The sequence below is a fragment of the Carex rostrata genome, chromosome 10, assembly GCF_964058835.1.
Source record: "Carex rostrata chromosome 10, lpCarRost1.2, whole genome shotgun sequence".
NCBI lineage: Eukaryota > Viridiplantae > Streptophyta > Magnoliopsida > Poales > Cyperaceae > Carex > Carex rostrata.
Genome location: NC_135927.1, coordinates 9,174,594 through 9,200,788, shown reverse-complemented (window position 1 = coordinate 9,200,788; position 26,195 = coordinate 9,174,594). Strand labels below are relative to the sequence as shown.

Here is a 26,195-nt window from a genome sequence, read left to right as displayed (position 1 = left end):
ATACTTTCGGGCTATTTATTGTGCAAGTATTCCTATCTCATGATACAAGTATTCATACCTCGTCAATCAAGTATTCACACCTCGTCATGCAAGTATTATGAGTAGTGAACTATCCGTACTAAATTCGTATCGTTAACTCAAATATCAAAATTCGCCTCAATGGCTCAATTAATCTTTACCTCCTGTTACGACGAGACCCGCGATGATATTGGCAAGCCCACAGTGCAATTTGAGTTATTAATTTACGTGTTTTGAGTTATAAAAAATTAGGGTTATTGCAATTCGGCTGTCACCTCACCTCTCTCTTTCACTCATCACACAATTCTCTTCGCGTTAACTTCCCTTGCTAGGTGTGTATATATTTATCTAATACAGGTCCAGCCCCATCTATTGTATCATAAGGCCCAACTGGAAAAGATAATTACTTTCGCTATTCAGGTTTTAATTTGTATTGTTTGTAGTTCGGCATTTAATTGAACCTCTAGGTATAGTACCAATTACCATGTGCTTCCCTTTTCTTCTGACTTGAAGGAATAAGCTTAAGAGAATTAGAATGATTCTTTGGCCTTCTCAAATTTCTTTCTGTGAATTTTTCTCTTTAATTTCTTTGTCTGTTAAGGGAAAAATGAGACTCCTTTGATAGTTTGATTGGTTTAGAATAATCTCACATGAACCATGAAGAAACTTGTATGGGGTTTTGATGCACCCAGTCTAAATTAGAAAAATATGAGATAAATCAAGTTTCATTTTTGAGTAATTAAGCCGTTGGGGGGTAAATGGGAGATGAGAAATGGGGGATAAAAATCTTTATTCTATTTTTAAATGGTTTAGAATGTTTAGATTAAGTGATTTTCTACTCATCTAAAAAAATAGTAAAAAGGATAGAAAAAAAATAAAAAATGCCCTACAAGTACATTTTTATACGGAAATTATGTTATGCGATTTGAATCGACAGTAGTGTAGATCTTAAAAATAGAAATATGAATATGTTTAGCCCAGACAAATGTGCATAGTACCGTAGCCTCCCTTATATCACATTATCTTTCTAAATTTTAAAAAATCACAAATTTACTTAATTATTATTCTTTTATTAAAAATCATTTTAAATTTAGAAAGTAATCTTTAAATTCAAACTTAATCCGCTCGATACAGTACCACCCAATCTAAACTCGACCGACCTAAAACTCTTAATTAAAGTAAAAAAAAAAAACTTGAAACACAATCCGAAATGATGAAAAAAAAAACGATCTAAAGCCAAACAACTATTAATTTGATTTAACCAGACCTGACACTAAAAAATAATCCAAAACAGGACAACCTGAAACTCGAACCGACTTTTAATGGAGAACAGAGTAGGTCGAATGAGCTTCACGAAGGTCCGATCACTTTAAAATACGTGCACACAAAAATTGACACGAGTGTGCACAAATATTAAAGCGAATCGCACGAATCTTTAAGTGAATTGAGCGGTCCTAGAGCTGACCTAAGACCCAACATATCCGAAATCAGACTAATCCAACGAACTGGACAGATCTTTGATAAATTCAACGTGTGAAGCAATTGACTAGGAATTGATCAATGGTAGCAAATAATCTTAAAGAGGATAATATTGTTCAAGAATTAATTATGTATGATTAGGTATCAAATCGTTCACTAAAATCTCATTATATTGCTCTTTTTATTATTATATATGACAGCAATTCTCACGCTGCCTCTTGCTCTAAACCAGGAGACATTCGTTGACTAAAATAATATCTCATTATATTCCTCCTTTATATATTTCATATAACCAAACTACTCTCTGCTTCATCTCTTTCTTCTTTCCTCTCAAGCTTGCTTTGTAAGTTCCTGCCTTTGCTCTTCATTATGTATGAAAACTGGTACCTTTGACCTTGTACACACCTGATAGTGTCAGGTTAGATTTGAACCGTTAAATTTAAATTTGCGTGAATCTTAAAGCATGCACCCTATATTCCAAATAGGTCCGAAAAAAATTTAGTTTCAAAGATCAGGTACTTCAGGAAACATTCTTCCATATTTCTATGCCAGTACTGCTTTATTATTTCTCCACATATTGATTTAATTTTACACCCTGTTTATGTTTCCTCAGTATTTGATAGATATGGGAAGTGATGAAGACTTGAAGGCTAGTTTGTTGAATAAAAGCAAGAAATATGAGAAGAGTTCCTTTGATGTTTTGGGGATTTGCTGCACAAAAGAGGCGCGTTTAATTGAGGGGATTTTGAAACCATTAGAGGGTGTTGAAGATGTCTCTGTTATAGTGCCTTCTAAAACTGTTACGGTTTCTCATGATCCTCTCAAAATTTCGGCTTCACAAATCGGTATGCATGTAGCCCTTTCTCTCTAGCTATGTGTGTTTCTGTTTAACTTTTTTTAATATTCTTTGCTTAAACTTCTGTTACAAAGGTTGTTCTGAAATTTGTGTTTATATTGGATTTTTGTATCTGCTGGATTTTTCTTTATTTTTTTTCCCTATTTATATGATTGTGTTTCTGAGATTGAGGGTTTTTTTATCAGAACAAAGTAATGATTTATTTTATAAGTTTTGAAACAAACAAATGGTTCCTAAGATTATCAGATAAATTCCTTTAAGCGGTCTAATTAAGCAATCATAATCCTAAAGAACTATGGAGATCATGTTTTTTCAAGGGCAATAAAATATAATATATATGACTAAAGAAAGATAATTTTTATAATTAATGACATTGAAAATATATGATAAAAAACATGTGTACTGGTAGCATAGTGGTAAGAATTCTAATTTGTTATTGTGGATACTTGGTTCAATTTTTTTTTTGCTTGTTCTCTGTTTTTTATTACTCTTTCTTTGACCTTTTTTCTTCTAAATTTTTTTGTTGAGATTTATGTATGTTTATCGTTTATTGTATTAGAATAGTTTTGGGGGGTCTATTGGTAAATAGGTCATTATGAAATAGTATAGGGGTTATTTGTAAGAGTGCTTTGTAAGACTCTATATAAGTTCAAATCATTAATCAATAAAGTAACTTTTGACTAAAATCTTTATGATATCAGAGCCTAAACCCTAGCCGTCACTGTAGCACCCGCGGTACTGTAGCACCGCGTTACTGTAGCAGCTGACTCTCTCTCTCTCCAACCGGTTTCCCTCTCTTCTCTCTAGGCTTGTTTGTTTGATTGAGGTCGGCCAACGTGGGGGGCCTATACCCCACAATACCCGCAAGAGGGTTGATCGAGTTTGGATCTCGATCTTTGATGAGTGGATAAATCAAGATCAGGTCAAGAAAATGAAGCGAGGGGGAGATGAGTAAGATCTAGAACTTGCGGGTGCAAGATCGGGTCTAAGAGAGGAAGAAGAAGAAAGGGGGAGATGGTTTAGATCCGTCTTGAGGTGTAAGATCGGGTCTTTACGAGAGATACGAGTGATCGGATCAAGAAAGGGAAGGAAGTCGCGTGTGATCTGTCTCAACCAATACCTTGGCACCTCATGATGATGTCATTGCTGAGATGATGCAGGAGGAGAGTCGCATGATGATACATGCTGAGCCAAGTGGACCTCCAGGTGCGCGATCAGCTTTGACAGCCTCGAGATCAGGTATGACAGGTGCCCAGGGGGAGACTCACAGGTGTTACAACTGCGGGGAAACAAGTCATCTGATCAAGGTTTGGCCTAAGTCACCAAATGAGAGAGATGCAGGTAGTAAGGGGCAGTCTGGGAACTGTAAACTCGGCCGTGGGGGCCAAAGAGGTGGAAGAGGAGGCAACCGGGCAAATCTGATGGTTGCAAAGAAAGAGAAAGAAGCTATTGTGGGATTATCCGAGGAGGATCTGATCATGGAGATAGTCAGGAGGAGGCAGAAATTAGCAAGTGAGGGGAAGAGTGTGGTCACTGACACACTTGCTCTTGCCTCTAAACCCACTATTAGATCACCAGATTGGATAGTAGAATCTGGTGCATCTCGCAATGTGACTGGTGCTGCTAGGGAGTTTTCTTCCTATACTCACCTAGCAGTCCCAGATAGCATTCAGACAGCCGATGGTACGGTCCAGCCTGTGGTTGGTAAGGGTACTGTGAGATGTACCGATTCAATGACTCTGACCAATGTGTCGCATGCTCTTTTATTCCCCGTAAATCTGGTGTCCATTAGTGCTATTATTCGTGAGCAAAAATGCATCGTGACCTTTGATATTTCCAAGATGGTCTTTCAGGAGAAGGGGACAGGTCGGATACTTGGGACTGGCACATGGCGTGATGGGTTGTGGTACATGGATAGAAAAGGAATGGACACAGCGCTAGCATTTGTGGTCGATAGAGTGGGGGCAGGAGGATCTGGGGTGAGTGTGGAGGATAAGTTGCTTCTGATTAATCGGCGGATGGGGCACTCTTCCTTCAGCCTACTGGAACGTTTGTATCCATCAAAGTATGAGAAAGCTGACAAACAAAAACTTGTGTGTGATGGATGTGAGTTTGGGAAGCATACAAGGAGTTCGTATGTAAGCTCAGGAAGTAGGAGTTCTCATACCTTTGATCTGGTACACTCGGATATATGGGGGCCTTGCTCAACAACTTCGATGAATGGATATAGATTTTTTGTGACTTTCATCAATTGTTATTCTCATGTTACATGGTTGTACTTGATAAAGAACAAGAGTGATGTACTTGCTTGCTTCAAGGATTTCCATAAGGCGGCTCAGACTCAGTTTGGTGCTGTGGTGAAGGCATTGAGATCCGATAATGGGACCGAATATACAAACAAGGCATTCGAGGAGTATTTGTCAGTTCATGGGATACATCATCAGACCACGTGCCCTTACACACCAGCACCAAACTGAGTCTGAGCCGCCTTATGGAAATCCTTGAAGCAAGCAAGAACATCACTCTTATTCTTCATCAAGTACAACAATGTAACACGAGAATAACAATCGATGAAAGTCACAAAAAATCTATATTCATTCATCGAAGTTGTTGAGTAAGGCCCCCATACATCCGAGTGTACCAGATCAAAGGTATAAGAACTCCTACTTCCTGAGCTTACATACGAACTCCTTGTATGCTTCCCAAACTCATATCCATCACACACAAGTTTTTGTTTGTCAGTTTTCTCATATTTTGATGAATACAAACGTTCCAGTAAGCTGAAAGAAGAGTGCCCCATCCACCGATAAATCAGAAGCAACTTATCATCTACATTTTCTTTCTGTTTTAATTCTCTTTTTCTAAGGTGATTCAATCAAATTGAATCCCTTCACTTCTCTTTAAGTTTTCCTAAAGTGATTCAATCAAATTGAGTCCCTTCACTTCTCATTAAGTTTTTCTAAAGTGATTCAATCAAATTGAATCCTTTCACTTATACAATTTGTAACAGGTTTCAAACCGAAACCTTTTAACATTCTGCCTTGAGCAATGAATAAAAAGAATTTCATGCTTCAATTCACAAACTAATTACATCATCACTTGCTTCTTTTCTTTTTTTTAAATTATTTATTTTTCTCAAATGAGTTTTATGTGCTGGAACAGCTAAGGCACTAAACCAAGCGAAGCTCGAGGCATCGATAAGAGCTTACGGAAAAGAGAAGATAGTGAACACATGGCCAAGAGAACACATAATAGCATGTGGGATTCTTCTTGTAGTATCTCTTTTCAAGGCACTTTACCATCCTTTATGGTGGTTTGCTCTTGGGGCAGTAATCGTCGGCTTCCCTCCTATTTTCTTGAAAAGTATCACCTCCATTCGTAGATTGACTCTTGACATGAATATCCTCATGGCCATTGCAGGTATATAAATGCTCATGTTATTTTTTCTTGGAATTATTTTTGGGTTTCCTTTTCAAAACTTTGAATTTTCAAGGACACCCCTAAAAAATCAGTAACGTTGAGCGTACCTTTCCTTGAAACATTAAATGTACCAGATGCATCCTTTTCTCAATTACATGCTGAAAATGTTGGGGCTTATTTACAAAATTAGGTTTTAGCAATGTATTTGTTGTACTTGAAGATTTTGCAATGATGCTTATGGTATTGGACTATTGGCTGTAATTTTTGTTTTTTATTTAAAAAATGGATTCCAAGAACATTTGCAGTATGCATATTGGACATATACTCAAACACCATTTGAAGAAAAATATATGCTATTCACATAACTCTTGTCTTGCCAATTAATTTAATTTAAAATTTAAATTTCATCAAATACTGACAGGTTTTAGTATATCAAAGACTGCTTTTATGGTTATGCATGCTAATTAAATTTAAACTTGTTATGCTGGTTTTAGTTGTTGGGGCAGTGGCACTAGGAGATTATTCGGAGGCTGGTTTTATCGTCTTCCTCTTTAGTACTGCTGATTGGCTCGAAACTCTCGCTCGCTATAAGGTATATATCCTTCTTTACTAATGCTAGTTTAAACTAACAGTGAGAAGCAAAGAATGGTTAAATTGATGAACCAAATGATAAATGTAGAGGCCTATTTTGAACTAAGGGACAACTGGACTATGAAAGAATAATTAATTAAAGATGATAATTAAGTAGGATCATGCCTTTTGAGAAAAAATGAGTCATTAAAGTGTTCTATTTTATACTAATGAAGTACATGAAATCTGTCGTTGACTCAATCACAGTGACAAATCGATTCACAATCCACCATCTTTCAATCTTTTCTAAGCCAAGCAACTTTTGAAATGCCAAGTTTAGAGGTTCTCTACCAGTAGTACATAAACAGTATCCAGGGTGTAAAGAGTAGCTTTTGCTGATTATCATTTATCATTAAAGTCGAAATCCATAATTTCTTCAAGACTCTAAAAACCAAAAATAAAGGAAATCTGGCACTTTGACAACAGTGGATGATAGAATCACAAAAAACTAAGAAATTTTTTGAGATGCACAAATATTTCAGGCGGCATCTGGGATGACATCCCTCATGAGCATGGCACCGCAGAAAGCAGTATTGGCTGAGACTAGTGAGGTGGTGGATGCACAAAAAGTCACGTCCGGTAGTCTGATTGCCGTATTGGCCGGGGAGATTATTCCCATTGATGGGGTGGTAGTAGAAGGTAGAAGTGAGGTTGATGAGAGGACTCTCACAGGAGAATCTTTTCCCGTGCTCAAGCAGCCCGGGTCCCAGGTCTGGGCTGGTACACTCAACATTGACGGTATCTTTCTTTCATCTATTACATATAAACTCTTAGTACTAATACAAAAGGCTGGTCATGAATCATACTAATTATATGTTATTCATGCAGACAGAAATATAGAGAATTAGAGATCTTATTGTCACATTGTTTTTCTATTATCCTTTTTTTTCTAGGGTATTTATGTGTGAGGACAACAGCCATGGCAGAGAACTCAGCTGTGGCAAGAATGGGGAGGTTGGTGGAAGAAGCACAGAGCAGCAGATCACATACTCAGCGACTTATTGATACTTGTGTCAAATACTATACGCCTGGTACGTAAATCATCAAATCATACCTACTATCAGTATACACAGGGGCTGATGGTAGTGTTGTAAAAGGGGCACTGAATCCTCCCTATAAATTGAAATTTTTGAAATTTTGTCAATTGAAATTGGTAATTTTTGTATGCATAAAAAAATTACCAATTTCAATTGACAAAATTTCAATTTATAGGGAGGATTCAGTGCCCCTTTTACAACACTAGATTATTCAGCCTCCCAATCTCAATTTTCGAGCTCCACATAATGTTGAATTTGATACAAAATTTTGCAAGATTACAAATCTGAAATTTACGAAATATGTACTTGTGAATTGTGCAGTAGTGGTGGTTGTGTCAGCTACTGTTGCCATTTTTCCTTTAATCATGAAGATGAACAATCCAAAGCAAGGGTTTCGCCTCGCATTAGTACTCATAGTCAGTGCTTGTCCTTGCGCACTTGTTTTGTCTACTCCTATTGCGTACTTCTGTGCGCTCCTAAAAGCGGCTCATATGGGGCTTCTCATTAAAGGAGGGGATGTTCTGGAAGCCCTGTCTCAGGTAAAAGCTGCAGCATTTGACAAGACAGGGACTATTACTCGTGGAGAGTTTACTGTTAGAGAGTTTCATGTTTTGAATTCTGACATCCCCTTGGAAACTCTTCTGTACTGGTATGTTCTGTTTGCATTTTTATTGAGATCTATTTTTTGGGAAATGTTGTTAGAACAAGTTTTTATTGTTAATAATTATGTAGGATCTCAAGCATAGAGAGTAAATCAAGCCATCCCATGGCATCAGCACTGGTTGAGTATGCACGGTTTAACTCAGTTCAGCCGAAACCAGATGATGTGCCAGAGTTCCTAATATTTCCAGGAGAGGGTGTCTACGGTCAAATTGATGGAAAGGATATTTTCGTTGGAAATAAAAGAATTGTTCAGCGTGCTTTATCTGAAGAAGGTCCATATTTTTTTTATGTGATTTATTTTATTAATTTTGCATCTCTGACTCTCTATCTTTAGTACTGATAAAGGAATTTCACACACTTTGTGCTGGTAAGATAGGTTTCTTTACATTTTATTTTAGCTTTATTCTGGTAACTTGGGTATGATCAGCATATTAATTTCTCATTGCATGTTATAACATTGGATTTTTTTATCTTTAAATTTAAAATCTTTTCTTCAACTGAATTGGTTACAATGGTTAGTTTACTGTAGCTATTTGTGCCACATGAATTTCAAATTAATACATGAAATTGTATTACATGTTATATATTTAAAACTGGATTAATATATATAATATTCAATAGTAACTTAAATTGACCATTCCATAGAAATCTCAAAACACCAATTTGTGCATAAATTCTTGTAGTTCCTAGCATGGAAAGAATGGAAGGAGTGACTGCTGGATATGTGGTCTCTGGTAGGGAGTTAGTTGGTGCCTTTACTCTCTCTGACTCATGCCGGACTGGCTCAAAGGAAGCAATTTGTGAACTGAAATCACTCGGCATCAAGTCTGCAATGCTTACTGGAGACAGCACTACTGCAGCCAACTTTGCACAAAATCAGGTGCATAAAATCAATATTCAGTTCATCACAGAAAATGGTTGATTAGTTGTACAATATGCCATGAATTGTACCTACTGAGGCATTGGAGTCCCTCTCTTAACAGTATCATTTAATAAGATGAAATTCAGGACCCTTTTTTGGTACCATAATTAGTTAATGGTTAAAGGTAGTGTATTCTGGTCATGCAATAAAATTTTGCAATGACTAATTCTGATGCTTATTCATTCATACCTGTAAATTACATATATTGTATGGGAACATGAAAATTCATTCTTGAAAATTACAAGTATTTAACTCTATGCATGACCTATAATGTCACCAAAAGCTAGTCATTGTAATAACGTGCCTGACCGTGCCTTGTAATAATGATATTAATTTACATAATGAGTTTATCTGGTATGACAGTTGAATAGTGCCCTAGAGGAAATCCATGCCGAGCTCCTTCCGGCTGACAAAATACGTGTCATCAAAGACCTAAAATCCCGTGTGGGTCCCACAATGATGATTGGTGATGGCATGAATGATGCACCAGCTCTGGCAACTGCTGATGTGGGAATCTCCATGGGCATCTCAGGATCTGCTGTGGCCACAGAAACCAGCCACATAACCCTCATGTCAAATGACTTACAGAAAATCCCACAAGCCGTCACACTGGCAAGGCGGACCCACCATACAATCTTGGTCAACATAATTTTGTCAATTGTTACAAAGACTGCTGTACTTGTCCCTGCGTTTGCTGGCTACCCTCTCTTGTGGGCCGCAGTGCTAGCTGATGTTGGTACGTGCTTGATTGTTATTTTACATAGCATGATGCTGTTGAGGGAAAATAATGTCAAGGTCGAGAAAAATGGATCAGCTGAGTCCAACAGGGCAGATAAATCATGCGCAAAGCAAAATTGTTGCGATTTGGAGGCATCGGTGAAGCACTGCCAGTCTAATTGCTGTGGAGCAAAGGCCGAAAGAAGCAAAGATGACCGAGTGGACATGACATCATGTCGTGATGACTCAGCTACCAAGGAAAAACCAAATTCTTGTCAGTCACACTGTTGTGTTATGCCAACAACTGAGAAAGGAAATACAAGCCATGAGAAATCACATTCTGATAACCAGAAAGAAGAGACAAAGGAGAAAGGAAATTCATGCCAAGGAGAGTGTTGTGGTACGAGCTACCAAGAGGAGGTTCAAAGGAGAGAGGATTGTGGTAATGGGTGTTGTAAAAATTTAGATGAATTTCCAAAAATTATTACAGAGTAGACTATTTATGGAATGAAATGTAAATAAACTTAATTTGGTTTGTAGTCATCCCTTTTCTGTAATCTCAGCTTGGTGTTTAGTTTATGCTTTATATTCTACTATTTGTAATTCATTCTCGTCAGGTAATAAAATCTGGTCATGCAAAAACTGTAGTTAGAACATTTTTTATTTATAAGATAAGGAAGCGCTTTATTTTGGTTTGATCTAATAGAGGTCAACTATATTTCTGTGGTTCACTAATACAACACAAAGTTCTTAATAATCTGATCACAATATTCCCCATAGTGCCAGCCTGCCAGCATAACTATTTCACCAGGTCTCCTGGATTTTGTTTCATCATTAGACATAGGAGGCCAATGCAACATTGAAAATGCCGATTGTAAGTAAGGGAGAACCAGCAATTTATGAATAGTCCTGGCCCTGGGAAAGATGCTGGTATATTATTTCTGGTGTCATTAGAAGTTTAGAATTTAGATATAGAACAATATAGGTTGCTAGGATTAGAAAAGCTTAAGAAGCTCTTTGAGGAGCTAGCTGCATTACACAGTGTGGGTCACATACTCACTTTAGAATCAACTTTGCCAATCTTTAGTAAATAGTTTGCTCGCAGATCTCTGACGGTCGGGATCTAAACTTTAATATTTGTGCCAAATCGGATCTCTGACAGTTGGGATCTAAACTTAAAATTTGAGTTACTTTAGGTGATATGATTCCCTCCCCCCATCTTTTATGTAATCTCAAGCTTGGTGTATAGTTCTATTCTACTTTTGTAGTTCATTCTGATCTTGTAATAAAATCTGGTCATGACAAAATTGTAGTTGGAACATTTTATTTTTAAGATAAACTAAGCGCTTTATTTTACTGACATGATCTTCATTGATCTAATTGAGCTCAACTATATTTGTATAGTTCTATAATACAATCACAAATTTCTTAATAATCTAAAACATATTATAAGAGCAACCCAGAATAGACCTATCAAGGTCTGAAGGACTAAGAATTTTTCTTTTTCAAATGAGAGAGAGAGAGAGAGGGGGAGAAGGAGAAATGGTTTGTAAGAGAACGAGAGATGCATCAGAGAAAATAATGGAGCAAGGACTAGGGAATAAGGTAATAGGATTTGTTAGTTCCAAGTTTCGATGATTTAATAGGATTTTTTTGGCGACCCACTGGTTCAATTTCTGCACAGGACTTGATATTAATTTAAATATTTCAGAGGACCTCTACATGAAAATAAGGGCAATTAGTGATACCTAATGGATAAGGCGTTTGACATCTAATCAAGCGATCGTGGATTCGAACCCCAGCGTACGCACTCTCCTTTTTTTATTATCAAAATCAAATTGATTTTTCAATCGGACCAAATTCGAAATCCGAAGGCAAATGGGCCGCTTTTTAATTGGACAACTATTACACACACACACACACAAAAAAGAATAGAAAAACTTGTCCAGTAATAAATTAGTTACCTCTCCACAGATCTTCTTCAATGGTGGCAGGTACCGTCCAGTATCATTCAGATCTCATGTAATTTGGATCTGGGATTGCCACTCGAGAATTCATGAAAGCGATGTTAACCAGAACTTGCGCTATATAGCAAGCTGGAGAAATTTGTGATAGAGAGATGCCGATCTGGTAGCCTACGACTGGACGAGGCGGTGACCCTCTTTGATCGCCTCTTCTCGTCTGAGAATCACCAGCCGTCCATCAAACCCATCAACAGCCTATTCCACTGCTATTCCACCGCTATCCCACTGTTATCTCTTTCTTTGATCGCCTCCGCCAACTTCAGGACCGAAGGGTCTGTCCTGACATCCTGACACTTGGGGTGGTCCTCAATTGCTTATGCCGCATGGATCGGGTCGATCTCGGTTTCTGCGTGCTTGGCCAGTCATTCGAAAAAGGATGTGGTGCTGACGCTCACATGTTTGGCTCCCTCATCGTTGCTCTCTGCAGGGCAGCAGATTCAGGATGCAGCTAAGGTGTTTGCAAAAATGCCTCTAATTGGGATGTGTTCCTGATTTGATCTTCTACAGCACACTTAGAGATGGTGTTTGCAGCACTGGTTACACAAGATATGGGCATGAGCTTTGCTGTCAAATGGCAAGAGAAGAGGGCTGCCCTAAGCCCGATGTTATTACATACAACACTATATTATCCATGATTTTGCACAGAGGGTGAGATTCGCTTGGCCATAAAGATATTCAAAGAAATAGTTGCTGAAGATGTGAGGCCTAATGTAGTCACTTGTACCATTCTAATTGATGGCCTTTGAAAAGTAGGGGATTTTATTGCAGCACGGAAGGTGTTTGAACAAATGCCTGGTTGTGGACTTGTTCCCAATTTGCACACGTAGAACATTCTTATTCATGGTCACTACAGCCAGGGTGACACAGATAGTGCTTTGACGATATTTGGTGAAATGGTGATGAAAGGGGTTGCTCTGGATTTTGTGGGCTTGGTGATATCGACAGTGGCAGAATCAATGAAGCTGTCAATTTGGTGCAGAAGATGATGATGCAAGGTCTTAAGTTGGATGAAGTCACCTTTGACATACTTCTAAATTGCTAGAATGTGGATGAAACGAATCAGATTATCTGATGAAACTAATGGAATTAAAAATACTCACGACACCACTCGGTTAGGATTGACTTAGCACGGGCATAACCTTCCTCAATTCAGTATTGCTTTCCAGGAACCAAATGACGGTGAGAAGTTCTCCTCCCTGACTTAATTGCTTTGCATGGAACTGATCGTTGCATTTGCTGGCGACATAGCACAACATCTCGACCCACACAACATTGATTAAACTCTACATTTGCTTCCAATTTTGTTCATAGTTCTTCGAGACCAAGGTGTCTATCCTGATATTTAGAAACAATTCACTACTATAGAGAACCGTGAATAAGATTAGAAGCAAATGTGGAGGTTAATCTGCATTGCGTGGGTCGAAAATGTTGAGCTACGTCGCCAGCAAATGTAACGATTAGTTCCTTGCAAAGCAATTAAGTAAGGGAGGATAGCTTCTCACCGTCATTTGGGTCTTTATGGCTCAATTGGGCATGGGAGAGCAGTATCGAATTGAGGAAGGTCATGCCCGTGCCAAATTGATCGTAACCAAGTGATGCCGTGTACTCATTAGTCTTTTTAATTCCATAAGTTTCAGGAATTTTTATATTTGCATGGATTTTTCCTTTAGCAAGTGCAATAATGAAGATTGAAGAAAACATTTATATTTAACAATTATGTTTTAGTGCAATGGTTTAATTCGCTAATGTAAGATTGGACTTCATCTGTACAGTTCATGAACATTTAGTTATCTAATATATAGCATTAATGATCTTGTTGACATTTAGCAAGTGCAATAATGAAGATTGAAGAAAACATTTATATTTAACAATTATGTTTTAGTGCAATGGTTTAATTCGCTAATGTAAGATTGGACTTCATCTGTACAGTTCATGAACATTTAATTATCTAATATATAGCATTAATTATATAGGGATAATCTTGTTGCTGGGATTTGTCTTTGAATCAAGAAAATAGCGATAATTGTATTTTGTCTGTAACTTTCTGATATAATTTTTTCTGTCTCATTCCATGGATGAGGTCGCAAGCTGATGAAGAACTGTTCTTCATTTATCCAACTGTGCCCCTTTGTTATTTTCATGTGTGTATCCTTCAATGTAGATTTTAATTGTGGGTAAAACTATGTCGGCAGTACTAATATTGTCTTTGCGAGCTGCTGAATATAAAATTGAAAATATTTAGTAAATATCTTTGATAATTATTTTTGGTTCTTTATTGCTGAACCCTTAAAATATTATGTAATTGCATGACAGAGATAAAAAAAAATGGATATGTAGCGTGATTTAGCAATTCTATATTTTTTAGAAGATTCTAAAAAATTGACAATCAAGTACAAAATCAAATGTGTGTAGTTGAAATTTGACGTGTTTTTAAATAAGCATATTGATTTTGATCTTTCTTATATTATTGGAGATTTAAAAAAAAAAAAAATCTATGGAACATTTCAACTTTGTATATGTATTGGATGTAAAATGCTAATGAATGCTTTATTACCGGGCAAGGGAGAAATGTAAAGCTATTAGCGCAATTCTGATTATTTTTGTGATTACATGCTCGAAAAATAAATTTGTCATAATTTTTTCTTCTATCAAAACATAAGACAGATTTAGATATTTTGCACAAATCTTACTTATTTTATTGGGTAAATTTCGCTGTAGGTCACTAAACTTTGTTATTTGTTACGAATTGGTCACTCAAATTTGATTTGTCCCTTTTGAGTCACTAAACTTTGTTATTTGTCCCAATTAAGTCCCTCTATTTTTTCCATCCAAAATTTTAACGGAATATGCTAATTCCGTTAGTATTTTGGATGGAATATGCTTATTCCGTTAATATTTTGAATGAAATGAGTATATTCCGTTAATATTTTAAACGGAATAGGAATATTCCGTTAAAATTTTGGATGAAAAAAATAGAGGGACTTAATTGAGACAAATAACAAAGTTTAGTGACTCAAAAGGGACAAATCAAACTTAAGTGACCAATTCGTAACAAATAACAAAGTTTAGTGACCTACAGCAAAATTTACCCTATTTTATTAGTGCTTTTTCTATATAGAAAAAACCATGTCACTGTTCATTCTTTAAAAAGTTGTTATTGCAAATAGGCTGCAAATGCAGTGTAAAAAAATGAAACGGCCATCAAAGGTGTCTATCCTGGCATCCTCACTTTTGGTGTGGTGGTCAATTGCTTTTGCCGCATGGGTCGAGTAGATCTCGGATTCTGTGTGCTTGGCCAGTCATTGAACTAGCACTCCCATCTTTGCCTCCCTTATCAAGGGGCTTTGTGGAGGGAAGAAAATTCAGGATGCAGCTAACGTGTTTGCTAAAATGCCTCTTATGGGATGTGCTCCTAATTTGATCATATAAAACACTCTTATAGATGGTCTTTGCAGAAGTGGTAACACAAGACATGGGCATGGGTTTTTCTGTCAGATGGCAAGAGAAAACGGTAGCTCTAAGCCCGATGTTATTACTTTACTATTATCCATGGATTTTGCAAAGAAGGCGAGATTGGCATGGCTGTAAAGATGTTTCAAGAAATGGTGGCTGAAAAAATGAGGCCCAACGTCGTCACTTGTAACATCCTAATTGACGGCCTTGGCAAAATGGGGATTTTATTGCAGCACGGAAGGTGTTTGAAGAAATGCCTTCTTGTGGACTTGTTCCTAATTTGCTTACATACAACATTCTTATTCATTGTCTCTGCGGCCAGGGTGACACATATAGTGATTTGAGGTTGTTTGATGAAATGGTGATGAAAGGTGTTGCTCCAGATGTCTATACCTGCAATGGCCTCATTCTTGGATTTTGTAGAGGTGGTGAATCGACAAGGCTATCAAAGTATATGAAGAGTTGGTTGGCTATGGAATTCAAGCAGATGTGTACACATATAGTACTTTAATAGATGGTTGCTGCAATGTGGGGGCCTTCTTGCGTGTTTTTGAGCTTCTCGAGGAGAAGAAAGTGAAAGGGGTGATACCGAATGTTGCCACATACAATCGTCTAAGATTGAAGGGGTTCAATAACACTGTGATCGGAAACAAAATAAGTAAGAATTCAATAGAATAAAATAGAAAATAATAGAATAGACATAATTTTAAATTGAAATTTTAAGATCGGCTAAACTATTTTTTCAAAACGAATTCATTCTCGGTAATGATTTAACTACCCGCAAACTTCTTTCAATTTATAAATAATGTCATCAATACTTAACTTCTAGGGTTTAAGTTTGTAAGAGAAATGAAACCAAAATTTTTTTTGACAGTGAATACAAAGAAGAACGGAGGAGAAAAAGTAGAAACACACCTCGTCGAAGCAATCACCTCATCGGAGCAACCACTCGCGGTCAAATCGGAGCAAACAGAGAGAAGGGGAGAAGAAAGGAGTTTTGCGTCACTTCACGCGGTTCCGTACAATTCTCGTCAAATATCTTCGTTTTGGCGCGGATTTTCCGACGGAATTTCGAAGGAGAAAAGTCACGAGAAATCTTATCGTTTCCTTCCTCGCCTTCGCTTTCAATCAAAAACGCGATACGAATTCCGATTCTCTTTCTTATTTTATGGGATTTCACTCTTTTCCGATCAGAGGATAAGTTACTATAGTGTAATTTTATTATTATATGTGTTACTAAAAGATATAAATACTTATTTAAAAATATAAAAGACAAAATTGTTCATTTTTATTTTTTAAGGTGGTCAAGTCATGCACCCCTAATATATCAATATTAATTATTAGATCCGCCCTGCAAATATATATCCAGTAGGCATTGTCATGTTCTAGCAAGTGAATTCTTTGTGCTCAAGCAAAAGATTACTTCAATGTTACAAACAAATTATTTGAAATTCATTTACAGCATGATTTGAAAGTTCCTAATTAATCTCTTTTGCCATATTTCAACTCCTACAATCACCCAAAACTTACATATGGTTTTCAAATATTGTCAAATGCTTGAACATATATAAATTTATTTGAACTAATCATAAAAGGTGTATTGAATTAATTCGTGCGTACAATTATGTTCAAATGCATTAATTTGGAGCTTATTTCATGCATGCTCCTGTTTTAAAATCACCAAAATTCTAACACGTGTGATAGAAATTTGTTTCGATGTCAGCAAAAAATATTTTTAAAAATTGAATATGGAAGTCTCCGTAAACTCTACTCAAAATTTGACCAAAGATTTTTTTTTTTTTTCCCAAAATTTGTAAGAAACCAATCGCCAAATTTTTTTCCATCTATGTATGTATTGGAATTATTTCCCATTATTAATTTACTGAAGTTAATAGGCTGAATGTTGATTGGATGCAACTTTGAAAAGAAACTGGAATAATGTTGACTAGTTGTTTCAGCAAATTTTAACATAAAAAATGAACTTACTTTTATTGTATGTGTAGCTTTACTTCAATAATTTTACTTAAAATAAACCAACAATCCTTTGTAACATGTAATATATTTTTATTTTTATGACAGAGTTAATTATATGCACAGTTCAACCTACTCTTTGTCACTAGTCAAAACAAACAAAAACAAGTAATTATATATAAAAATATATATATATATGAAAAAAAATGTTTTCGAATGTACACACAATGTATTAAAAAAAATACCAAATAATTATGAAACAAAAAGCAAACAAAAGGAACGTACACACCACACAAGAATGCAAATAACGCATCAAGTTCAAACCACAAAAATTGCAATGTGGAAAATGACGAGGTGTCTTTAATTGTCTCTCTAGACATGCTGTTTCTCTTCACCTTCTTCCAAATTCTCCTTGGACACCTCCTCCAACGACTTACCCTTGGCCTCAGGCACAAACAAGGACATGAGCGTACCCACCAAGTTGGTTGCGGCAAGCACAAAAAGTGAGTTACGCATTCCAATACCCTTCGGGTAGCCACGATCCCTGGTTTCAGCGGTTTTTCCCTGAGATGAGTACAAGAAACCAAATGCACCAATTATGGCTCCAGCCTTTCCAGCAGCAGCTGAGATACCATGGCAGGTGGACCGGAGCCTAGCCGGAAAGACCTCTGCCGGCACAATGAAGGTGGTTGCGTTGGGACCAAAATTTGCAAAAAAGAAGGTCAAACCGTACATGACCACGAAACCAGTATGGTTGCCTGGTTTAATCCAGTGGTTGTATGGGATGGCAAGAGCAAGCATGAACACTGTCATCATAATGAATCCCATGAGTTGAATCCAGAACCGACCAATAATATCGATGAAGGCCACAGTGAACCAGTAGCCAGGTACGGTGCCACAAAGTGCAATGTAGGTTTGTGCACGGGCGATACGAAACACCTCCTCGATGGCGTTCATGGTACCTGCCTTAGGAATCCACCCAACCTTGCTAAAGATATCCTTTTGAAAGAGATTCTGACTGTAGAAGGCAACATCCAAGAAGAACCATGTAGTTGTAGTAGCTAGCAAGTGAACCCCATGACGCTTTGCGAATTGGGGGGAGAAAAGTCCCCATTGATCTGCACTCATAACCTTATCCTGCGCTGTATCAAGATCCTCTACAATATCCTCGTGTAGGACCTTGGACATGTCGCTAGCCGCCTGCTTGGTGTTACGGGCAATGAGGGCCGTGTAACGTGCAGTTTCAGGCATTCGCATTCTCCAGTAGTAAGTCAACGCTGCCGGCACAGCACCGAACATAAGGACGATTCGCCATAGATAATCACCTTGCGACTGAGTAGATCGGACATGGTCCTCATTGTAGGATGGAGCAGGGAACTTACTTTTGAACCCAGTTGCCACAATAAGTGAGACAAGGGCCGCAAATAAGATGCCAAAACCCTGCATACATGGTGTTATCCAGTTCTTCAGTCACTCCAATATTTCAATACTTTAATTTAGAGATTAAAAAATTTAATTAATTTCAACTTATTTGGTATAAATGAATCAGCGGATTGAATAAATTACATATATGTATAATACTGATGGCTGAATTCTAAATTGGTTATATTTATTGTTATTGTTCGTAAGGACCGATATCATTTGGTCAAGTAGAATACTGCAGATAGCTATTTAATTTCTAGATTGATTCAATTTCTAAATTAAGGTCATGAATATCTGTTAATTTTTTAGTGACAAAGAGAAGAAGCAGAAATGATGGAATTGTATTGTATATTTTTTGTTGTCATCTTTTTACAATATGATATATGGATATTTATACTCTCTTTGAGGCTATTTTACCGTTAGTAATAACGGTAACATCCTATGCACCTATAACTATTTTATTTACAATTCTGAGTAAAGCTAGCGTGTGACATGCTCATCAAGAAAGTTTGGTGAGCATAACTCCAAAAGTATATCGGATCGACGTCAAATGTCAAATCCAAACCGTTGAAATCCATGTAATTCATGAGTGATGCATATATATGCAAAATTTTGAAAGTTTCGAGTTTATTTGCTACACGGTCAAGTGGTCAAAGAAATGAACATTTTATTATAAGTTATTTTATATATTCAATTTTTATTATTTCTTTGACCACTTGACCGTGTAGCAAATAAACTCGAAACTTTCAAAATTTTGCATGTATATGCATCACTCATGAAATACATGGATTTCAACGGTTTGGATTTGGCATTTGACGTCGATCCGATATACTTTTGGAGTTATGCTCACCAAACTTTCTTGGTGAGCATGTCACACGCTAGCTTTACTCTACAATTCTACCCTTATTCTTATTTTACATTTTTACCCTCTAACTATCTAATTATTTTCAACAATATCTAATACCAATGTTTAAAGCCAAACCTGTCTGGTTGTTCAAAATTAATGATAAGAATTTTGGTTACCTGCATGGCGAAGACAGCAGCAATGAAGGAGCCACGAGTTTTCTTGTTGGCATACTCAGACATAATAGTAGCTGAGAGAGGATAGTCACCTCCAACACCAAATCCTAACCAGAAACGGAAGAAGCATAGTGTTGTAATGACACCTTTCGGCTCGTGACCCAAAGAGAGACCTGAGAAAACTGAGCAAATGACCATCAGAATCAGTGTGAAACCATACACACTTTTCCTGCCCAGCTTATCACCGAGCCACCCGAAAAATAGCTGGCCTGCAAGGGTCCCACAAAGAGCCACACCAGTCACTGCTGCCGATACATTGGGTGGAAGGGTTCCCGGATTCTTGTAGGTAGGGTCCGTATAATAAAGACGGCCAATGAGCTTCGCCACTATTGAAATGACGAAAAGATCATATGCATCGGTGAAAAATCCCATACCAGCAATCACAATTGCCAGAAAATGGTAACCTTGGGTCTTGGCCTTATCAAGCTTGTCCAAAACTGCTAGCTGTTCACGCGGCATTTTTGTTGATTATTGGGAACTTCCTTCCTCCTCTTCTTGTTTTCGATTATCTCACTGTAATGAAAAAAATGAAAGTTATGCATTGTTTTTCACTTTTTCTTAATTATTTTTCAATATATTTGGATTAACTGCAAAAACAACGCCTATAGTTGCTTGGAACTCGGTAAACTTGAATTTTAATATTTTTAATTTTCTGTATCTTGCATGCTTAATTAGGTTTTTCTATGTAATAAATTTATACAATCTGTAAAAAGGTTGTAAATGGCTAAGAACAGATATATGTACTATATATATAAATTTAACCGTTACTGTTAATTAGGCACATAACCGTATTGATATGTTTTATAAGCGCACAAACACAAAAAAGTTTATAGGAAGCACAATTATCAATTTTCAAAACATTAAGGCTCTACAAATATATATGGATTATTTGAGCGTATATAACATGCATGATTAACATCTGGTTGATTAGTCAATTTAAGAGAAATCAAACTAATAATTTTTATTGCACATTCCCAACTAATTTTATAACTGTGGCTTCAAAATAACAGCAAGGAACATGGGCTGTATACATATACTTCTCCTAACCAAACTGGTACAAGCCATTACAAAACTTCAAACCTAGCTTGAATGCGAAGTAATTGAAAGAGCAAGGATTATTAAATCAGGAAGAACTTCATACCTTGAAAAAGCGTTGAAGAGGAGAAGAGATCAGTGCGCTTGACCTTGTTGCCTATCCACCGTAGTACGGATGCTATTTATAGTGTTACGGACAGTACGGTAGAGGCACCAGGTTCTGTGCCTCATAATGTTATTTTACACTGGGTCAACTCAAATCCATCTATTATTCCAATATTCGATACCTTTCGGACTTTGCTCTATATCCTTTCACTCTGTCAAAACATTAATAAATTATCATTTTTAGTTAGTGGCGGGAGAGCAATTCATTCTTTCAATATTCACAACTATTGAATATATCAACACATATATACATATATACATCTAACAGCCCACTCTGAAGTTTCAAAATTAAGTTATTATATTGCAATTTTCCATGTAATCTAATTGGAACATGGAATATCCAAGGAATAAAACCATTGGACCACGTCGTTGACAGTTGTCAGGGGTCATTTGACATTATACAATATAAAAAAAATATAATAAAATACATTGATAAATGGATTTGAAATTGAGTATCAGATAACATAATACATATATCCATTTGCCTGTTGACACCAAAAGTAGAATGGTATTTATTATTTCACAATGAACCAATCGACAGGATGCACATGTTGCAACATATCTAATGTGAGCAATATTCAATATCATAAGCTGTTAATGAAAAATATTAATTTCCGGAGATAATCTTTATACATATTTACGTTCTCTGTTTTGTAGAAAATGCAAAGGATTTATGCGAATAAACTAAATACTGCATAACGTTTTCTTGTAAATAATTCGATATTTTACGAGAATCAATAACCTTTGATCCATGTACTTAAGATAATATTCTCATTGTAATAGATCACATGAACTTTTATCTCATTTGATTTCCAACTTTCATAAAAAAATAATAACACAACATTTTGCCTGTATGGTTTGCTCTTAAATATGATAGCTAAAATTTAAGTCTGTTTCGTTGGTCACGCAAAGTAGTTCCGACGACTCCTCTGGCCCATGTAGGGTGTTCTTAACCTTGTTAAGGACTTTATATATGAACTTAGCTTCAAAATCTATCAGATTGGTTTCAAACAATAAATTCAAAATGTTGAAACCGATCTTGCTTCATAAGTGATGTGTTTACCTCTAAAATTTATAAATTAATTTATTATAAAGTCAAGCAGTCCAAAAATAATGAAAAATTGAAAGTGTTAAGATTTAACTTACAAAAATTATATTTTTTACCGCTTGACTTATTAATTCGAAAATTTATAAAGCCTGCATGTAATTAAATGTATCACTTGTGAAACAGATCGACTTCAATAGCTATATATATATATATTTTTTTTTTTTTTGAAAAAGAGGTCTAACCTCTATTTGATTGATAGATTTTTTTGATACATGAGTTATGTTACAAAACAAGGTATCAAAATGTGAAGTAAATCCCAATTGGAAGCTTAAATTCAGCATCCATAGGTTGCTACCTAAATAACAAAAGAAAATAAAAGTTTATAATAAAAGGTAGAAAGTAAACAATAAGGTCTATGAAAAAAAAAAAAAACAACAAGTGTGGTTCAATAGTTTAGATTTGCCAATTAAAATCAATTTCATAAATTTTGAAGTCAAGTTCACCAATAAATAAAAACACCGCGGTTCTACTCTTTAAGCTAAGATAGAATTATATATATGTGTTGACATATATTCAACTAATACCTGTGAATATTGAAAGAATGAATTGCTCTCCCGCCACTAACTAAAAATGATATATAGTTTATTCATGTTTTGACAGTGTGAAAGGAGAGAATTACGAAAGGAATCGAATATTGGAATAATAGATGGAGTCTGAGTTGACCCAGAGTAAAATAATATTACGAGGCACAGAACCTGGCGCCTCTAGTACCGTACCGTACTGTACGTAATATATACTATAAATAACATCCGTACTACGGTGGATAGGCAACAAGCTAGGTCAAGTGCACTGTCCTCTATATATCTCTTCTCCTCTTCAAAAACATATCAAGGTATGTACGTAGTTCTTCCAATCTTCCTGATTTAATAATCCTTGATCTTTCAATTACTTCACATTCAAGGCTTCAAGTTTTGTAATGGCCAGTACCTGTTTGGTCAGGAATAGTATGTCTGTACAGCTCATGTTAAAATTAGTTGGGAATGTGTAATAAAAATTATTAATTTGATTTCTCTTAAATTAACTAATCAACAAGATGTTATTCAAGTTATATATGCCCAACTAAAACCATATGTATTTGTAGAGCCTTAATTTATCTTAACTAATTGTTTTGAAAATTGATAATTGTGCTTATAAAACATATCAATACGATTATGTTCCTAACAGTAACGGTTAAATACTACATATATCTGTTTTTAGCCATTTACATTTATTCCCATTTCGTAAAATACAGATTGTATATATTTATTACATAGAAAAGCATACGATACCGAAAGTTAATTAGTAATATTAAAATTAAAGTTTACGGAGTTTCAAGCAACTATAAAGTATAAACCTCTTTTTTTTTGCAGTAAATCCAAATATATTGAAAAATAATTAAGAAAAAGTGAAAAACAATGCATAACTTTCATTTTTTTCATTACAGTGAGATAATCGAAAACAAGAAGAGGAGGAAGGAAGTTCCCAATAATCAACAAAAATGCCGCGTGAACAGCTAGCAGTTTTGGACAAGCTTGATAAGGCCAAGACCCAAGGTTACCATTTTCTGGCAATTGTGATTGCTGGTATGGGATTTTTCACCGATGCATATGATCTTTTCGTCATTTCAATAGTGGCGAAGCTCATTGGCCGTCTTTATTATACGGACCCTACCTACAAGAATCCGGGAACCCTTCCACCCAATGTATCGGCAGCAGTGACTGGTGTGGCTCTTTGTGGGACCCTTGCAGGCCAGCTATTTTTCGGGTGGCTCGGTGATAAGCTGGGCAGGAAAAGTGTGTATGGTTTCACACTGATTCTGATGGTCATTTGCTCAGTTTTCTCAGGTCTCTCTTTGGGTCACGAGCCGAAAGGTGTCATTACAACACTATGCTTCTTCCGTTTCTGGTTAGGATTTGGTGTTGGAGGTGACTATCCTCTCTCAGCTACTATTATGTCTGAGTATGCCAACAAGAAAACTCGTGGCTCCTTCATTGCTGCTGTCTTCGCCATGCAGGTAACCAAAATTCTTATCATTAATTTTGAACAACCAGACAGGTTTGGCTTTAAACATTGGTATTAGATATTCATGACCTTAATTTAGAAATTGAATCAATCTAGAAATTAAATAGCTATCTGCAGTATTCTACTTGACCAAATGATATCGGTCCTGTACAATAACAATAAATATAACCAATTTAGAATTCAGCCATCAGTATTATACATATATGTAGTTTATTCAATCCGCTGATTCATTTATACCAAATAACTTGAAATTAATTAAATTTTTTAATCTCTAAATAAAAGTATTGAAATATTGGAGTGACTGAAGAACTGGATAACACCATGTTTGCAGGGTTTTGGCATCTTATTTGCGGCCCTTGTCTCACTTATTGTGGCAACTGGGTTCAAAAGTAGGTTCCCTGCTCCATCCTACAACGAGGACCATGTCCGATCTACTCAGTCGCAAGGTGATTATCTATGGCGAATCGTCCTTATGTTCGGTGCTGTGCCGGCAGCGTTGACTTACTACTGGAGAATGCGAATGCCTGAAACTGCACGTTACACGGCCCTCATTGCCCGTAACACCAAGCAGGCGGCTAGCGACATGTCCAAGGTCCTACACGAGGATATTGTAGAGGATCTTGATACAGCGCAGGATAAGGTTATGAGTGCAGATCAATGGGGACTTTTCTCCCCCCAATTCGCAAAGCGTCATGGGGTTCACTTGCTAGCTACTACAACTACATGGTTCTTCTTGGATGTTGCCTTCTACAGTCAGAATCTCTTTCAAAAGGATATCTTTAGCAAGGTTGGGTGGATTCCTAAGGCAGGTACCATGAACGCCATCGAGGAGGTGTTTCGTATCGCCCGTGCACAAACCTACATTGCACTTTGTGGCACCGTACCTGGCTACTGGTTCACTGTGGCCTTCATCGATATTATTGGTCGGTTCTGGATTCAACTCATGGGATTCATTATGATGACAGTGTTCATGCTTGCTCTTGCCATCCCATACAACCACTGGATTAAACCAGGCAACCATACTGGTTTCGTGGTCATGTACGGTTTGACCTTCTTTTTTGCAAATTTTGGTCCCAACGCAACCACCTTCATTGTGCCGGCAGAGGTCTTCCCGGCTAGGCTCCGGTCCACCTGCCATGGTATCTCAGCTGCTGCTGGAAAGGCTGGAGCCATAATTGGTGCATTTGGTTTCTTGTACTCATCTCAGGGAAAAACCACTGAAACCAGGGATCGTGGCTACCCGAAGGGTATTGGAATGCGTAACTCACTTTTTGTGCTTGCTGCAACCAACTTGGTGGGTACACTGATGTCCTTGTTTGTGCCTGAGGCCAAGGGTAAGTCGTTGGAGGAGGTGTCCAAGGAGAATTTGGACGAAGGTGAAGAGAAACAGCATGTCTAGAGAGACAAAGACACCTCGTCATTTTCCACATTGTGTTCAATTGTGTGGTTTGGACTTGATGCATGTGTTATTTGCATTCTTGTTTGGTGTGTAATTTCCTTTTGTTTGCTTTTTGTTTCATTATTTGGTTTTTTTTTTTAATACATAGTGTGTCCATTCGAATATATATAACTCGTAATATTTATTGAATATAAAAACTTTATTATGTTTCTGAATTCCAAATTTATAGGACGTAACAATTTTGTACTTATGGACTCCTTTTGGAGTTTGAGATCAAGTGAAGTAATCTAACTTTTGGATTTGGGATCGTCCGATTCGAATCCGTGATAATCCGAAGTGGAGCACACACATTCCAACTCCCAAGTAACGAATCCGAATTCCGAAATGATCTCGAGCGACGGATTCGAATCAGACGGTTTTGATTAGGGGATCCGGACCCGTCCTTTAATTTGAGGGGGTTGGATGTGTGTGTGTGTGTATAGAGAGAGAGGGAGAATGGCTAAGCTCAAAAAAAAAAAAATTCCTAACTCCTAAAACAAATTACTCGGTTTTCCAATTTTCAAAATTCAAACAGTCAATCTAAACCGTTAGATGTTCAATCTATATTAAAATGTGGTTAGAGACCAAATTTTACATTTTTTTTAAATTTATTTTTACTATTTATTAAGATAGTATGAAAATCATTATTTTTCAATGGTATAGAATTTTAATAAAAACAGCGGTTTTTAAATCATCTTAATAAATAGTATAAAAATTTCAAAAAATATAAAATTTAGTTTTCAAGTACATTTTAAT

The 26,195-nt window shown here is 36.5% G+C and overlaps 3 protein-coding genes across 3 annotated transcripts in view; 2 read left to right on the top strand and 1 right to left on the bottom strand.

Moving 5' to 3' along the window:
- The window catches only part of LOC144560390 (inorganic phosphate transporter 1-2-like), a 45,631-nt gene extending 20,163 nt beyond the window's left edge, over positions 1–25,468 (top strand). The window contains exons 2-3 of the mRNA XM_078309576.1: positions 23,428–23,993; positions 24,333–25,468. Of these exons, the coding sequence (XP_078165702.1) occupies positions 23,478–23,993; positions 24,333–25,400 (1,584 nt within the window). The 5' untranslated portion in view covers positions 23,428–23,477 and the 3' untranslated portion in view covers positions 25,401–25,468. The remainder of the gene's footprint in view (positions 1–23,427; positions 23,994–24,332) is intronic.
- Positions 1,976–10,434, top strand: LOC144560387 (cadmium/zinc-transporting ATPase HMA2-like). Its single transcript, XM_078309573.1, has 9 exons — positions 1,976–2,342; positions 5,516–5,773; positions 6,268–6,365; positions 6,886–7,141; positions 7,297–7,434; positions 7,762–8,089; positions 8,173–8,375; positions 8,787–8,983; positions 9,389–10,434. Exons 1-9 carry the CDS (start codon positions 2,099–2,101, stop codon positions 10,235–10,237), a joined length of 2,571 nt encoding a protein of 856 aa, XP_078165699.1. The 5' UTR covers positions 1,976–2,098; the 3' UTR covers positions 10,238–10,434.
- LOC144560389 (inorganic phosphate transporter 1-2-like) lies at positions 17,555–20,210 on the bottom strand. Its single transcript, XM_078309575.1, has 2 exons — positions 19,636–20,210; positions 17,555–18,630 (listed from the first exon to the last, which is right to left on the bottom strand). The coding sequence occupies exons 1-2, from the start codon at positions 20,149–20,151 to the stop codon at positions 17,563–17,565; spliced, it is 1,584 nt and encodes a 527-aa protein (XP_078165701.1). The 5' UTR covers positions 20,152–20,210; the 3' UTR covers positions 17,555–17,562.
- Positions 25,469–26,195: the final 727 nt, after the last annotated feature.

What these genes read in the sequence shown, in the direction of transcription:
- LOC144560389 (XM_078309575.1), bottom strand. Translation starts at nt 20,151, where the DNA reads ATGCCGCGTGAACAGCTAGCAGTTTTGGACAAGCTTGATAAGGCCAAG. An exon ending in CTGCTGTCTTCGCCATGCAG is followed by an intron (nt 18,631 to 19,635) that starts GTAACCAAAATT and finishes CCATGTATGCAG; the next exon opens with GGTTTTGGCATCTTATTTGC.
- LOC144560387 (XM_078309573.1), top strand. Translation starts at nt 2,099, where the DNA reads ATGTTTCCTCAGTATTTGATAGATATGGGAAGTGATGAAGACTTGAAG. An exon ending in AAACTCTCGCTCGCTATAAG is followed by an intron (nt 6,366 to 6,885) that starts GTATATATCCTT and finishes CAAATATTTCAG; the next exon opens with GCGGCATCTGGGATGACATC. An exon ending in TGTCAAATACTATACGCCTG is followed by an intron (nt 7,435 to 7,761) that starts GTACGTAAATCA and finishes TGAATTGTGCAG; the next exon opens with TAGTGGTGGTTGTGTCAGCT.